The sequence below is a fragment of the Chanodichthys erythropterus genome, chromosome 20, assembly GCF_024489055.1.
Source record: "Chanodichthys erythropterus isolate Z2021 chromosome 20, ASM2448905v1, whole genome shotgun sequence".
NCBI classification, from domain to species: domain Eukaryota; kingdom Metazoa; phylum Chordata; class Actinopteri; order Cypriniformes; family Xenocyprididae; genus Chanodichthys; species Chanodichthys erythropterus.
In genome coordinates this window covers 2,281,286-2,294,644 of record NC_090240.1, presented here as the reverse complement: position 1 = coordinate 2,294,644, position 13,359 = coordinate 2,281,286, and the positions used below count along the sequence as shown (strand labels likewise).

General features: G+C 35.8%; 1 protein-coding gene across 4 annotated transcripts in view; it reads left to right on the top strand.

Moving 5' to 3' along the window:
- Positions 1–13,359, top strand: part of si:dkey-96f10.1 (6-phosphofructo-2-kinase/fructose-2,6-bisphosphatase) — a 265,841-nt gene that overhangs the window by 236,903 nt on the left and 15,579 nt on the right. For 2 of the 4 annotated variants that reach the window (XM_067370439.1, XM_067370437.1), the window contains one exon: positions 7,169–7,414. The exons of the other annotated variants lie outside the window; for them this stretch is intronic. In XM_067370439.1, coding sequence (XP_067226540.1) covers positions 7,169–7,228 — 60 coding nt within the window. In that variant the 3' untranslated portion in view covers positions 7,229–7,414. Of the gene's footprint in view, positions 1–7,168; positions 7,415–13,359 lie in introns of those variants that run through there. 4 annotated transcript variants of the gene reach the window in all.

The window sequence follows — 13,359 nt, the reverse complement described above, 5'->3', positions numbered from 1 at the left end:
TTTTATCAGATTTTGTGTATCACTAGAGTCCTCAAAGAGTCATTTTATCAGATTTTGTGTATGACTAGAGTCCTCAAAGAGTCATTTTATCAGATTTTGTGTATCACTAGAGTCCTCAAAGAGTCATTTTATCAGATTTTGTGTATGACTAGAGTCCTCAAAGAGTCATTTTATCAGATTTTGTGTATGACTAGAGTCCTCAAAGAGTCATTTTATCAGATTTTGTGTATCACTAGAGTCCTCAAAGAGTCATTTTATCGGATTTTGTGTATCACTAGAGTCCCCAAAGAGTCATTTTATCGGATTTTGTGTATCACTAGAGTCCCCAAAGAGTCATTTTATCGGATTTTGTGTATCACTAGAGTCCCCAAAGAGTCATTTTATCGGAGTGTGTGTGTCACTATTTTTATTCATATAGTTTTTTTGACTATTATTACATTTTGCAGAAAACATGCCTAATGTCTTAAGGCCCCAGTGAGTAGCCAGAGATGACACTGGTGAGGAAAACATCTTAAGATGTTTTTGGGGTAATGATTATTTGCAGTCAATGCTAAATTAACTAGAAGGATGCAGGCAGTGGTCAGGGAAGTGTTCTCTGCCTTGAAGTCAAGACAACTTTATTTCTAAGGTGTGTTTATACTATACAGTTCATTTCAAAACACCTTCACACATAAAATAACTGTTGCAAATTTTAACAATTGACATGATTTGTATTCCATTTGTAAAACAGTTCTGCAGAAGACAATAATTTCATTATTCAGCTTAATTCAGTACATCTTTTGTTCTCTGATAGTCAATACAGTCGAATCAATAATATTTCTGAATGTTAATTGTCATTTCCCAACTGAGCAATCCAAAGGCACTTGATCTCAAGCTGCAAATCAAATGAAAATGTATGCTACCCATTTTCAGTGCTCTTGAAGAAGTTAAAAAGCCCAGTTTAGTCTCTCACACTAGTTTCTCTGCTCTAGCTTGATTCCAGTACCCAGTATTGAAACTTTGAATTATAATATTCCACTTCTATGACTTCTTAGGATAAATAACTTATAAAATTACAAGTTACAACAAAGTCCTGAAAGTGTACCTTAACCAGAGTCTGTGTATCTCCACAGTCCTCAAAGGATGACTAGATCAGAGTTTGTGTATGTCCCCAAATTGGACATATAAAATACTGTCCCCAATGTGAAGGTAAAGTGTCAGGTCTTTAAGGAAGTGTTTTATTGATAAAATCAAGTGATATCTGTAATAACGGCTTCTCCAGAAGCGCAGTGATGTCTTTCTTTAGTCTCTAGACCCTTCAGAAAGGGTAGTCCCTAAAGGTAGGGTATCCAGTCATACGTCCTCACATTGTAGTTAAGTAGGTATGTGTGTGTCTGTGGGTGTGTGCGTGTATTTTCCTTTTATGACAGTTTGGAATTTGGGCCTGGTTCCTAGAAACCCGATCCGTGGTGTTGCACCCCCTTTGAAGTCGCAGAGGAGAGGTTAGGGGACTTATCGTAACAGTCATAAAAAGAGTCTCGTGATCTATTAGTTTCTGCCGGGCCGGAACCGATGTAAGATTTACAAACCAAAGTTCCGTGAATTGAGGCTTAAACACAGTTTATGGTGGGACCTGCTCATCCTTGAGACTGTGCAGCCCCTACAGTGCAGACGTAGCCGTTTTTTTTTTTTTTTTTTTTCCAGAAAACCAATATGACTCATTTAAAATTCTGTGCTACTTACATTACTGCATGCACAAGTTTTAGAAACCCACTTTAAAAATGACGGTCAAATGCAATAAATCATCGTTAGGACATGGTTATGGACCCTTTCTTTGTCCATTTATTCAGCTTCTTAATGATTTTATAGTAGTAACATTTAACATAGATAAGCTTTAGCAAGTTATTGACAACATTATTTATATTATACTTCATTTTTATGAACATGCACGCAGCTTCTGTCTCGTGCACAGACGCGAGTGTGAGCCTTTAAAAGTATTTGGCCCTGCGCGCCGCAAGGCGCCGGCGCAATCTCTTTAACCAGTCTTGAGTACTTATAGCCCCGGAAAACTATATTCCATCATTAATACTCATCGCCTACAAATGCATTGTTTTAAACTGCAGATGGTCTACTTTAATTTATGTAGCCTATAAAAACATAACATTGTGTTCTTATAAAATAAAGAAAACAGACAGTGTAAGAGTGGAACTCTTACAGGGGTTCAGGCTGTAAGGTTGCCGAGTGACTAAAGAAACTTTATCAGCAAGATGGTAGAAAACTGTACACTGCTTGTCTATTACTACCCACTTATACCAACAACGGAAATAAGAGCAGTTATAATAGCAAAATATGTGGGAGAGCATTGCTATAGTGTGTGACAATATTGTTTTGCAATAGGAAGCACATTAATGTTAATACCAAATCAAAACTAGTTCAGCACATCATTTGTAATTGAAAGGGTTTAATGACAATATCTGGTTATGGTTACACTTAAAATAATTACAAAATAGATGTATGAGATGATAAAATCATATACCATTAATCATACCCAGCAAGTATGTAAAAAGTTACCTGAGAGACAGAGAGAGAGAAGCCAAGAAAAGCCAAGAATCAAAGAGACCGTTACAATCTTCTTTTTTCCCTTCTTTGACCATGTGACTAAAACCTAAATGTGAGACATTCAAACTGACCAATCAGAAGATTAAAACTTCCCCCACTGTACTAAAGGTGTGACAATTTGGAGACCCCCGATGTACACACATCTTGGCCTACAGGGCTTGATCACTATCAATATAATAGCCTACTACTTTCCGCAATCTCAATTTCTTTTCCATCAATTTATTTGTGATGGAGAGCATCAAAACAAAAAAAAACTCAGGAAGCTATACAGGCTACTACTTGTTGCAGATTTTTTTTCGTTCATTTTGTTAATCTGTTAATTATTTGTGTGAAATATTTGGCCAATTTAGTCATTATAGGCTAGTCTATATGATTTTATTCTGTGCTGTCGATGTTTCCTCATGTTCTATTGCTTATACTTTGCGCAAGTAAAACTAAACTCCTGGAAAACAAGCTTTGGTATTTTTAATGGGTCACAGATACTTATCTATTATTTCATGAGGTATATGGATATGCACTTGATTCTTTCCCCCCTATATTTTCACAATGGAAGATAGATCATGGCCACAAATGAATATTTCCTTAATAATAATTATTAAGGATAATAATTAATTAATAATAATTTATTCATTCCCTTAATTTAGTGTAATACTAAAGTCTGTTTGCAATCGATTTTACTTTTTTTATGTCCATTCACAGTGCTTCAATTAAGGCAGAGTGTTAATTTCGAATGGTGATTAAACTGACTGGCACTATCTGTGCATTTGACAGCGTTAACGCACACCTTACAGCCAGTCAGAATCGGGAATTCAGATTTTAATTATATTACATATAACTCATATCTATTACACTAAAAGTCGATGGAAAAGATACTGATCTTACTTGGCTTAGTTTTATTATAGATATATACAATGTTCATTAAATCTTTTTTCATGTAAAAGCCGCAATATTGTAAATACATCCACTTTATATGCATCCACTTTGGTTTCGCAGATCACTGGTCTGACATTTTTACTCTTCCTCTTCACTGCATCTGCCTCATGTACAAAGCTGTTTACTTAAGAAGGGTCTGGCTGCGGACTTGCACCTGCATTCTCAGACTTGCACTCTCATGCTGCATTCCAGACAGCTCAGAATCTGGATTTTCCCCACTTTGTTCTTGGAAATAACGTCTGTAAAGTCATACCTGTACATCAATCAACCCCAGCCTCAGTGAGATGCATCATTTGATGTCACTTCCAAGATGTTGGCAAGTCTGCTTCCAATGAGCATAAACATAAAAACTAACTTTAACATTAGACATTAAGTTTATGTAATAATACCTTTGTTTTTGCTTTTTGTCAGCTGTTTTCAAAGTGATTTTATGTTGTTTTTACTCTGTTTTTGTCATAATTGACACAAAAACATGATATGCTTTTGTTGTGTCGTGGCAACATCACTGTGGTCAACATGACTGATTGCCTGGAACTCACTGAGTTCTGGAGTGGAACGCAGCATTAGCCTGCAACTCCACCAGAGATTGGCTGCATCTGAAATGGCATACTAAAAACAAAAACAACATACAAATAAACAAAAAACAGTGTGTGGCAAAAGAAGTATATCCAAATACACAGTATTCATAAAGGAGTAAGTGAAAACTACCTGGAAGACCTACTATTTCCATTGAGATTCTGAAGTGCGCATACAATGGACACTTTACTATCCCATGAGGTCAAAGGAGAGAATTTGTGAATAGCAGTGAAATTACTGATGCCGTCTCCATCACTACTCTTTCCCTGTCTGTTACAGGAATAATCACCAATATTTATTCATTCTATTTGTTAAATACACAATTTGCAATGTAATTTTTCACCTCTGCATTACTACTTTCTTACGTTTTCGCTCTCACCCAACTACCCTCTTTCCATCCATGTTCTTCTTTGCGTAGTTAAACTCATGCATGTTGTATTTTTGAACGAACATGTGAGCGTGTTCACTTTCACTTTCTATATTACAGATGTTAATTTTATTTTAACACGCTACTAGTGGTTAAATATGGAGGACCAGGAGTGACATATAAAAATAAAACGAAGAATCAATTAATTCATTTAATAATTTAAACATAAAAATGTATATAAATGAATCACTTTTATATGGGCAAATTAATATACACATTTAAAGTTGTTTATTTAATTACTGTTTTTAAATATAGTTTAATAAAACAATAAAACAATACATTTTAAAAATCTTTTTTGAATGTATAAATAAATAGACAAATTTAAAACAGGTTTTTTAATTCATTTTTTAAGCGTAGATCAATAAAACAATAAAAAGTTCATTAGTAAATCATTTTAAATTCGCATTTAAATCGCCTTTTTAAAAAGAATTTGGCAAATGCTTTTTTCTATTTATTTACCAATTGATTTTCTTTGTCGGTTTGCCAAATGCTTTTCTTTATCCATTTGTCAATCAAGTGTTAAAATGCTATTGGACAGTACACACGTGGGAGCAACCAATCAACTTTCGCCTCAATTTGAAGAGCCAATCCTCTCTCACTAGTAACACTCACTGTCATTGGACAGTTACTGACAAAAAGCACCGTCCTTCGGATGAGACGTTAAACCGAGGTCCTGACTCTCTGTGGTCATTAAAAATCCCAGGATGTCCTTCGAAAAGAGTAGGGGTGTAACCCCGACATCCTGGCCAAACTTGCCCATTGGCCTCTGTCCATCATGGCCTCCTAATCATCCCTATACACTGATTGGCTTCCTCACTCTGTATCCTCTCTACCAATAAGCTGGTGTGTGGTGGGCGTACTGGCGCAATATGGCTGCCGTCGCATCATCCAGGTGGATGCTGCACATTGGTGGTGGTTGAGGAGATTCCTCCTTCAATATGTAAAGCGCTTTGAGTGCCCAGAAAAGCGCTATATAAATGTAAGGATTATTATTATTATTATTATTATTATAAGATATTAATTAGTGGGAACGTTATAGTAACTCGTGGCCACAACATATAAACTCGTGGGAACGTGATAATAAGTCGTGGCCACGAGATCGTTTTGTCGTAGTAACGACATCCTTATGTCGTGGCCATGCGATGTAAAGTCGTGGCCTCGAGAACATATGGTGAGGGAACGACACATTTTTCTTGTGGCCACGACTTCATTACATTGAGGGAACGACATCTATTTCTCATGGCCATGAGTTACATGTGTACAACCATGGCAACCTGGAACTATCAGAAATGGATAGGCCTATAATATTTATTTTTAATTTAGAAAAAGAACGGAATTAAGAAATTATTATACTAACATAGTGCATATATTGTATTGCGCACGATGTTGCTTAGACAGCATTCGAATGAAGGTTATCAATAAATGTTTAAATGTTGTACATTTTAATCCCATCCAACAGTCTTTTAAATCCATTCACTTATCGTTTTTTTTTTTTTTTTTGTATTTTTATATTATTATTAATAATTATAAATATATTTATAATCCATTTTTATCCATTTATGATAGTTCCAGGTTGCCATGGTTGCGCGGGTTGTTTACACATGTAACTCATGGCCATGAGAAATAGATGTCGTTCTCTCAATGTAATGAAGTCGTGGCCACGAGAAAAATGTATCGTTCCCTCACAATATGTTCTCGAGGCCACGACTTTACATCGCATGGCCACGACAAAACGATCTCGTGGCCACGACTTATTATCACATTCCCACGAGTTTATATGTCGTGGCCACGAGTTACTATAACGTTCCCACTAATTAATATCTTATAACTGTCCAATGACAGTGAGTGTTACTAGTGAGAGAGGATTGGCTCTTCAAATTGAGGCGAAAGTTGATTGGTTGCTCCCACGTGTTTACTGTCCAATGGCATTTTACCACTCGATTGACAAATGGATAAAAAAAAAGCATTTGGCAAACCGACAAAGAAAAGCAATTGGTAAATAAAGAGAAAAAAGCATTTGCCAAATTCTTTTTAAAAAGGCGATTTAAATGCGAATTTAAAATGATTTACTAATGAACTTTTTATTGTTTTATTGATCTAGGTTTCAAAAAAATGAATTAAATAACCTGTTTCAAATTTGTCTATTTATTTATACATTCAAAAAAGACTTTTAAAATGTATTGTTTTATTTATTTATTAAACTATATTTAAAAACAGTAACTAAATAAACAACTTTAAATATGTATATTAATTTGCCCATATAAAAAGTGATTCATTTATATACATTTTTTATGTTTGAAGTATTAAATGAATTAATTGATTCTTCGTTTTATTTTTATGTGTCACTCCTGGTCCTCCATAGTTAAAGTGTGTTCGTGACATGTATTTAAGATCAAATAAAAAAGCATCCTGGCATGATTGCCATACCAAGGTGCACGCTTATTATTATGAAAGGGAGAAAGTGTGTACATTAAATCTTTACTGAATGTATTTGTGTACATTCTTTGTTATTAGATAAGTACATGATTTCACAAACATTAACCTATATATTTTATCTTCTATTTTTCAGAATTTTCTGTCTTTGTTTGGGATGTGAATTTGTATGATACTGATCATTTTCTTTTGATGTTTCAGAATGTGGATGTGGACAGAGATCCAGAGGATGCTTTACTGACCGTACCAGAACACAACTAGACAAGATCACAAGTTATCCTCTTAATGATTACATATATTTTCCTTACTTGTATGGCCTTCTGACCTTGGATGTAATTTTGTAATAATTGTGAGGTGAAAGGTGGTATTCAGAGCAGTAGACAATATAACTCAGATCTTGTGTCAGGTATGGTATGAAATTACCCATGTGTTATTTTGATGAAAACATCAGTTAATGAGAGATGGCAACTCTTTTAATCAGGGTATCTTCCGTTCATTCATGTTTTGATTTGATATTGAAATCAGAAAAATGAGAAAACCACACTTTTTTTCAAAGAAAAAAAACAAAACAAAACAAAAAATTGGCTTGATTTTTCTTTTTTCGTTCTGGGGTTGGAAACAAATAACCAGTTTGAATATTCGATCTCTACATGTGGGCGGGAATGAAACGCCTCTTTCCGCTGATTGGTCAACCAGACGCCAAACCATGTCGTCATCAGTTGTTCATCGGTTCCACTCAACAGAATAAAAGTCCTTCGCTCTACAGCTGTACTGATTCTTAACGCGTTTATTCTACATTTTATCTCTTTCTCACGAAATATTAATTTACTTTGCAGCTGCACACAATTACCCCCATTCTACAACGTTGGCACAATGCCCGTTTTATTGAAGTGACCAACTATAAAAATCTAGCGAAGCTGCTCAACGCACTGGGCAGCGAATGTATAGGCACACATTGAATTAAAAAGTGCAAATCAGTAGCCGATGTAAATATGCAGCAGTCATAACTTTTGTTTTAGACAACACCCTGAGTTTTGGGATCTGGGATGAATTTGAAATATGACAGATATGAAAATATATTACATGTTATTAGTTCATCAAAGCGGTGCTATAGAGAGATGGACTTAAAATGCGAATTGGATGATTTGATGATGGAGGTGAACTCGTTTATGCCCATTTGAAATAGGCTATCACACATTTAAAAAAGTAAATAAATAAGTAAAGGGAAAAATGTTAAAACAGTGTTAAAAAATAACCATAATAGTGCTCTCTTAAGAAGATATCAATTATACTTTATCAATATTAGGCTATATATCAAAACCCTGAAATAACACTAACAATAATGAGATAAAGAGTATTTTATAGCCTATTTATTGTCATCTGTCTGTGTCAGAAATTAACTGAAATTGATTAATTGATTTACAGGGGATTTTAGGATTTTTTTCCTAATCTTATTAAATATGTATGCTTTCTTTAATGTTAAGTTCTTAAATTTATCTATAGGTTGTTACCAATTAAATCAGTATCAACCAAAGGTTTGCAGAGGTGTCAAAGAAGCAGCACCTGAAGTTGCTTTTAGATTTATGAGTTGTTAGATTGCTCAGAGAGGGCAGTATATGTGTAGGAATTACAGTTGCATAATGTAATGATATTAATGTTTTACACATCATTTTGAATACAGAAAATTTTAAATGACAAAATGAAACGATAATTGGATTATGAAATTAATGTCGCCAGTAGGTGTCAGCAAGTCATTGTGTTAATGATTGAGTCATTTATTTAAGCGATTCGTTCAAAACGCTGATTCATTCAAGAATATATCAGTTGGATCTCTATAATCTTTTGGGCCATTGAATCACTCAGTCAACTGATTTGTTCAAAGACTCTGATTCATTCAGGAATGAAACACTGCTCTGTGCGCTAGGAGTCAGTCACAAAACGGTTCTGATCTGCATTGGAAGTTTAGTCGGCAGAGAAATTAAAACACCGGTTTGTGTGACACTCAATATTAATGAAATAAACTCAGAATATTGCCTTAAACAAAAGTTATAGCTTTAAGAATAGGAAAAAAAAAATAGCATGTTGCCTATTATATACATATATTATGAAACAGAAGGATAACTGAATATTTGACATTTGACATGTCCTACACTTCTCTATGAAAAAAAAATACTCAAAATAGAATAGTTATTTTTTAGAATAAAATTTTTTCATAGCCTATCTATCATTTCAATTCCATCCCATGTTGTCTAAAACAAAAGACATTTTTACACTCAATGTATCAAAGTTGTAGGCTGGGGGTAGTTGTGTGCAGCTGCAAAGTAAATTAATATTTATGAGATAAACTAATATTTCTTGAGATGAATTAATGTCTACACAGAATTAAGTCCTGACTCTGCATCAGAACGATTTGTGTCAAGCCATTCACTAGTCTGGCTATTTGATGAGAAAGAGATAAAATGTAGAATAAACGCGTTAAGAATCAGTACAGCTGTAGAGCGAGGGACTTTTATTCTGTTGAGCTGAAACGATGAACAACTGATGACGACATGGTTTGACGTCTGGTTGACCAATCAGCGGAAAGAGGCGTTTCGTTCCCGCCCACATGTACAGATCGAATATTCAAACTGGTTATTTGTTTCCAACCCCAGAACGAAAAAAGAAAAATCAAGCCAATTTTTTGTTTTTTCGTTTTCGTTTTAAAAATGAAAAACGAAAAATAGTGCAGTTTTCTAATTTTTCTGATTTCAATATCAAATCAAAACATGAATGAACGGAAGATACCCTGATTCTCTTTTGGACAGTTATTTAAACTTCATATCATGAAAATAAAGGTGTTACATGTTTGGACTTTCAGTTTACATTTTGATTTGTTCTTGTACTCCTTTGTTCAGTTTCCTGCCAGTACTTTGTTTCCATGGTTACCTTCATCATTAGTTTAGTAGTTTCAGCTGTTCATCATTAATCATCTCGTTTCCATTTATTATTTAACCTCCACTCTTCCCTGCACTCTTTGTCCAGTCTCTGTTGTCAAGTCAAGTCAAGTCAAGTCACTTTTATTTATATAGCGCTTTTTACAATGCAGATTGTATCAAAGCAGCGTTACGTTGATAACTGGTACATAATTTTTGCTGCACAGCAGCTCTTCAAGAATAGTGTCAATGCAGGCAGATCAAAGCACTGTTGAATAAATGTCAAGAATACTGTTGAATATCAAATGTCAAGTCAAATGTAAAGTGTCCCCAACTAAGCAAGCCAAAGGCGACAGCGGCAAGGAACCCAAACTCCAACAGGTGACATCAGGTGGCAAACAAGTGGCAAATAGGTGTTAAAATGAAGAAAAAAAAACCTTGGGAGAAACCAGACTTAGTCAGGGGGCCAGTTCTCTTTTGGCGAACAGTGCTTTGTTACGATTCAGGTTGCTATCATAAATCTGATAGGATCGCAACATTCAAAGTATTTATTTCAGTTCCATCCAGTTGAGGATCGTTTTGTTGTGGCACTGGCTGTCGTGTTGATGATGTCTTCACAATGGATGATCTAGTCGACTTGATCTCTGCTGATACTTCAGGGCTTCCAGGGTCCTTGGTCTCAGCGGCCCGGCCCGGCCCGGATCCGGTTGACTATTCTAAAATCATTATCCACGTTGGCACAAATGATGTTCGACTTCGCCAGTCGGAGATCACTAAAATTAACATTAAAGAGGTGTGTGAACTCGCAAATTCAATGTCAGCAAAAGTAATTTGTTCTGGCCCTCTTCCTGTTCGTCGGAGTGATGAGATAGTTAGCAGGTTATCATCACTCAATGGCTGGCTTTCTAAGTGGTGTGCGCAGAATAATATAGGTTTCATAGACAATTGGAAAAGCTTTTGGGGCAGACCTGATCTGTTGAAAAGAGATGGTATTCATCCCTCCCGGGATGGTGCTGCTCTTCTCTCTAGAAATTTGGCAAATAGTCTTAGAGCTGAAACATGACAAACCAGGGCCCAGATCAGGACGCAGACAAACTGGCTAAACCGACCGTCTGCTAGCCGCCTCACGTCACAGAACTCAGATAATTCACAGCACATAGAAACACTTTCACCTAGATATTATCATTGGAGTTAAACAACACGTGTCAGGACCCACTCATTGTCGTAATCATACCCTAGATCTAATACTGTCGCATGGAATAGATATTGATGCTGTTGAAATTCTACAGCAGAGCGATGATATATCAGATCATTATTTAGTCTCGTGTATAATACAATTAGCCAAGGCTACAAAACCACCACCCAGCCATAAATATTGTAGAACAATCACGTCTGCCACTAAAGATTGCTTTATAAATAATCTCCCCGAGCAGTTTCATCGCCTTAGTATACCTGACAACTTAGAAGAACTCGATGCTGCAACAGAAACTATTGGCTCTCTCTTTTCCAGCACATTAGATGCGGTCGCTCCTTTACGTCTAAAGAAGATTAAGGAAACTAATCCAACGCCGTGGTATGATGAGCACACTCGGGCTCTAAAACGAGCTGTTAGAAAAGCTGAACGTAGTTGGAAGAAAACAAAACTAGAAGTTTTTCGCCTTTCGTGGAAAGAAAAAATGATTGAGTACAGAACAGCCATAAGAAATGCTAGATCTACTTATTTTTCAAATCTCTTAATAGAAAACAAACATAATCCTAGGTATTTATTTGACACAGTGGCTAAATTAACTAGAAACAGAGATTCAACTGCTGACGTTTCCATAGAGCACAGCAGTAATGACTTTATGAACTTCTTTACTTGCAAGATTGATAATATTAGAGAGAAAATTATAAACATGCAACCGTCTACAGTTTCTCTTCAGACAGTGCACTGTAGTGTCCCTGAGGTAAAACTAGAATCATTTGCCGCTATAGGAGAGGAAGAATTATCTAAACTTATCAAATCATCAAAATCAACGACATGTATGTTAGACCCAATGCCGACTAAACTACTGAAAGAAATGCTTCCAGAGGTCGTAGGTCCACTTCTTGATATAATTAATTCATCTTTAACACTAGGACACGTGCCAAAAACCTTTAAGCAGGCTATTATCAAACCTCTTATTAAAAAACCTCAACTAGATCCGAGAGATTTAGTAAATTACAGGCCAATCTCGAATCTACCTTTTCTGTCAAAGATACTAGAAAAGGCAGTTTCAACACAACTGTGTTCCTTTTTAGAAAGAAATGGAATCTGTGAGGATTTCCAGTCAGGATTTAGACCATACCATAGTACTGAGACTGCTCTCGTTAGAGTTACAAACGATCTACTCCTATCATCCGATCGTGGCTGTATTTCTCTATTAGTGTTATTAGATCTCAGTGCTGCTTTTGACACTATCGATCATAACATTCTTTTAAAAAGACTTGAAAACTATATTGGCATTAGTGGAATTGCTTTGGCATGGTTCAAATCATACTTATCTGACCGTTATCAGTCTGTGGTAGTTAATGAAGAGATGTCGTATCGATCACAGGTTAAATATGGGGTACCACAAGGCTCAGTATTAGGACCGTTGCTTTTCACTCTGTACATGCTGCCCTTAGGAGAGATAATTAGGAAGCATGGTGTTAGTTTTCACTGCTACGCTGACGATACTCAGCTCTATATTTCCTCGCGCCCTGACGAAACCTACAAATTCACAAAACTAACAGAATGCATAGCTGACATTAAAAACTGGATGACAAGAAATTTCTTATTATTAAATTCAGAAAAAACTGATTTCCTAATCTTTGGACCAAAAACTTCCTCACGAAAAAACCTTGAATACTCTCTAACACTTGACGGGTGCTCCATTAAACCTTCGTCCTCAGTTAGGAACCTGGGTGTGCTCTTTGATACCAATCTTTCATTTGAAAGTCATGTTTCTAGTATCTGTAAAACCGCCTTCTTCCATCTAAAAAATATATCTAAATTACGACATATGCTCTCAATGACAAATGCGGAACAGTTGGTTCATGCATTCATGACCTCAAGACTAGATTATTGTAACGCTCTACTGGGTGGTTGTTCTGCTCGGCTTTTAAACAAACTACAGTTGGTTCAAAATGCGGCAGCTAGAGTTCTTACTAGAACCAGAAAGTATGACCATATTAGCCCAGTTCTGTCAACATTACATTGGCTCCCTATTAAACATCGTATAGATTTTAAAATCTTGCTACTTACTTATAAAGCTCTAAATGGTTTAGCTCCCCAGTACCTAAGTGAGCTCTTAATGCATTATAGTCCTTCACGTTTATTGCGATCTCAGAATTTAGGCCAGTTGATAATACCCAGAATATCAAAATCAACTGAAGGCGGCAGATCCTTTTCCTATTTAGCACCTAAACTCTGGAACAATCTTCCTAGCATTGTTCGGGAAGCAGACACACTCTGTCAGT